The sequence below is a fragment of the Anarrhichthys ocellatus genome, unplaced genomic scaffold, assembly GCF_004355925.1.
Source record: "Anarrhichthys ocellatus isolate YVR2014 unplaced genomic scaffold, GSC_Weel_1.0 scaffold3045, whole genome shotgun sequence".
Lineage (NCBI taxonomy): Eukaryota > Metazoa > Chordata > Actinopteri > Perciformes > Anarhichadidae > Anarrhichthys > Anarrhichthys ocellatus.
Window position 1 is genome coordinate 3,250 of NW_022283019.1, and position 3,250 is coordinate 6,499.

General features: G+C 39.8%; 1 protein-coding gene across 1 annotated transcript in view; it reads left to right on the forward strand.

The window, feature by feature from the left end:
* Positions 1-2,368, forward strand: part of LOC116378721 (calcium/calmodulin-dependent protein kinase type II subunit beta-like) — a 5,611-nt gene extending 3,243 nt beyond the window's left edge. The window contains exon 4 of the mRNA XM_031840631.1: positions 110-2,368. Coding sequence (XP_031696491.1) covers positions 110-179 — 70 coding nt within the window. The 3' untranslated portion in view covers positions 180-2,368. The remainder of the gene's footprint in view (positions 1-109) is intronic.
* Positions 2,369-3,250: the final 882 nt, after the last annotated feature.

Below are 3,250 nucleotides of genomic sequence, written 5' to 3' on the forward strand. Positions count from 1 at the left end.
GTGTGTGTGTGTGTGTGTGTGTGTGTGTGTGTGTGTGTGTGTGTGTGGGTAAGAATACATGTAATCTGGCGTTTTATGTCTTTAAACCTCCCTCTTCACATGTTCTCAGGGTGACAGGAGGAGAGCTGTTTGAGGACATTGTTGCCAGAGAGTACTACAGTGAAGCAGATGCCAGGTAAACACCCAGTGCTCCTTCTTCTTCTTCTTCTTCTTCTTCTTCTTCTTCATGTGTCAGTCCTCCAGCCTCTGCAGTCCTCCTGCAGCCCTGACAGCTCCAGCTCCTCTCATTACACCATTTCAGAATCATACCAGGCTTCTTGTTCTACAGGCTTCTATGTCAATTCAATGTCAGGCTTCTACGTCTATTCAAGGTCGAGGCGTTTTTGTTTTTCCTGAATTTGTACAGACGGATGGAAACGTACACATGCACAAAATGCAACACACGCCCACGCTGTAGCCTAACCCGCCCCTCAGGAGGGAGACTTAAATCAATTTGACTGTGGAGGCGGTCTGTGGAGGCGAGAGAGAGAAGAAACGAAGGGGACGGAAATATTAAAAGGATGGAAAGAGCTAGAATTAGAGATGCAGTAAAAAGAGGAAAAGAGGGTTTTTTTGTAGTTCTTTTTGATCCTTTTTTAATATCTTTTACCCTCACTCTTTGTCCCATATTTGGCCTTTTTTTGGTCGTATTCAAGGCTTTAAATTACCTTTTTAAACTCTCTATAAAGGCTTTGGAGCATATGTGATAACCAGGAGACTGGAAGCACATTTTGTTTTTGTGAGTCAACACACTGAGATTAGTGAAACGCAAAATCAAATTCATCTAGAGCAGAATAATATAATTAATTTAAAGTATTCACTTGAAGGATTCATTTACAACAACAGATATCTGTTTGTGGATATCAATCAATCTGATGGTTTGTTCATTTTAAGAATAGACTTCATCTGTTTTTGCAAATTAACCCTTTGTAAAAAAACACAAATATCACTGTTTTGTTCTATTTTTAATACTCAAATCATGATTTGTCACACAAGAAAAAGTCTGGTACATAATGTATTATGAAAACATGATATTTACAAATATAAAAGTATTATTGGTCAAAGTGCAGAGGCGGTGGGGCAGGGTTTTTGTTAGCTGCTTGATAGCTAGTTATCTCCAACTGTGTCCATTCACATCTGCTTTGAATGTTATCAGCCGATTGAATGAACGCCATCCGCCTCATATGGGTCAGAGAAGACCTGCTACACCTTCTAGTAGGCTCAGGAGGCCTTTATCATTCATTCACATGATTGATCTCAGAGACAAATACAAGAAGACCACGCCCTCCTCTAGTGACCGTCCTAATTATGACGAGAGCAAAGGAGGAAGTCAGGTGACGTAGTAGAAACAGTGACAATGTCTGTGTGTTGAGGATAATGGACAAACTCAGGACTTTCACCCATGAGACTGCTGTTCCTGTCCCGTGTGAAACTAAAAGCAAACCTTTCCTAAACCTGAAGTTGTTTAGTTTCATTAGAAAACGATAAATTTCACTTTCACAACGTGGTGCAGTTTGGTCCATGTGAAGGATTAAAATGGTGCTGATAACCGCTGATAACGGCCATTCAATTGGCTGATAACATTCAAATTTGTTTTGACGGCCGTTAAACACACTTCAAACATGTTTATCGATCGTTTGCGTCATTCAATAAACCAGCTGTAAACGCGCAGTAACAGTGGGATAAGTATTACTTTAAATCATGCTTTCCTTACACGCCATCCTGTCTTAATCCTTTGTATACCAACAGTCCATCAAACTGTGAAATAGTTTCATTAAATCGTTTTCATCTGTCTGGTAGAACTCGAGCAGCAGTTTCATGTGGTGTCCCACAAGGCTTGATCATTGGTCCTCTTCAATTCACTACAGACATATTATTTGTCTGCCATTTCACATACATTTATATGCAGATGATACCATTTGATACACCTTGGCTCTTCTTCATATGTGGTCATTGATAATCTTCTGTATACTTGTACAAACGCGTTTTAAAATGGCAACAAAACAATGTTTACGGTATTTCTAAGTTCACGGAAGCGTATCTTGCCGTCTTCAATCTATTTAGTATGCGTACATCTTGTATGTGTCACTTTACCAGAGGGAAAGCACTACTGCACACTCGTGACCTGTTTAGAAGTAGTATTTAGTATTAGGACACAGCTATTTCTTTTATTGGTGATAATTTATGATAAAAATCCACAATTTGTGTGACCACAAGTTTCACCAAATCCACAACATGAGTGATTTTTTTAGGATTAACACTTTAATGAACTTGCATGTAATCAATTAAAGTTGTAAAAATGCTAATCTGGTGAGGATTTAGGGATTCATTTAAGTGAATTAAAGCTGATTTGAGATTAAAAATGAAACAAAATTGATGTTTGGTGAATGTCTACACTGGCAACAGGACGGCTGTTTGTACTCACACCAGTGCTTCAACACTAAATGTCCAGTTTGAATGAAGGGCACATATGCAACAACGACGGCGGCACATAAGATCCCTCATAACTGTCTCAATGTGTTGAGTATCTATGTTTTTTCCTCTGTATTCTTTTAGCTCTACTTTCCCTATTATTTTTCTTTTCTCCCCTCTTATCTGCCTTCATTCTAACTTGTTTCTTTGCATAAATGATTGTGTGTGTGTGTGTGTGTGTGTGTGTGTGTCACTCAATGTGTCTGTGCGTGGGTGTGTGATTAGCATGGCATGACAGTTACCTCTCTGTACGCCATCTGCACACAGAATCCTTCGATCTCTTCCCTCCTCTCTCCACCCCGTTAAAGAGGAGGCTCACCCAAATGACAAAAAAACATATTTTTCTCATATCCAGCCATGTGGAGAGTTTTGGTTTCATGCGTCCAGGTTTTGAGATTTGTCTCTCAGACGTGTGCTTCAGTCCCGATGCAATGGAGGAGTAAATGGCAGCATTTATGAACATTGACAGCAAGGTTTCTTTCCACATTAATGTCCCCATTATTCTGGTTAATCCCCAGAGACTATTTATTCACCGTCAAGCAGTCGAAAACTGCTGACGTGGATAATCCAAAGTTTTTAGCCATGCTAGCAGCATTAGCTTTAGGGGATTGAATGTCAGTTGGCTGGTCCAGACTAAAATATCTCAACATCTATCAGATCGATTGACATTAAAGTTTGTACAGACATTCGTGTTCCCCAGAGGATGAATCCTGCTGACTTTGGCGACCCCCTGACTTTT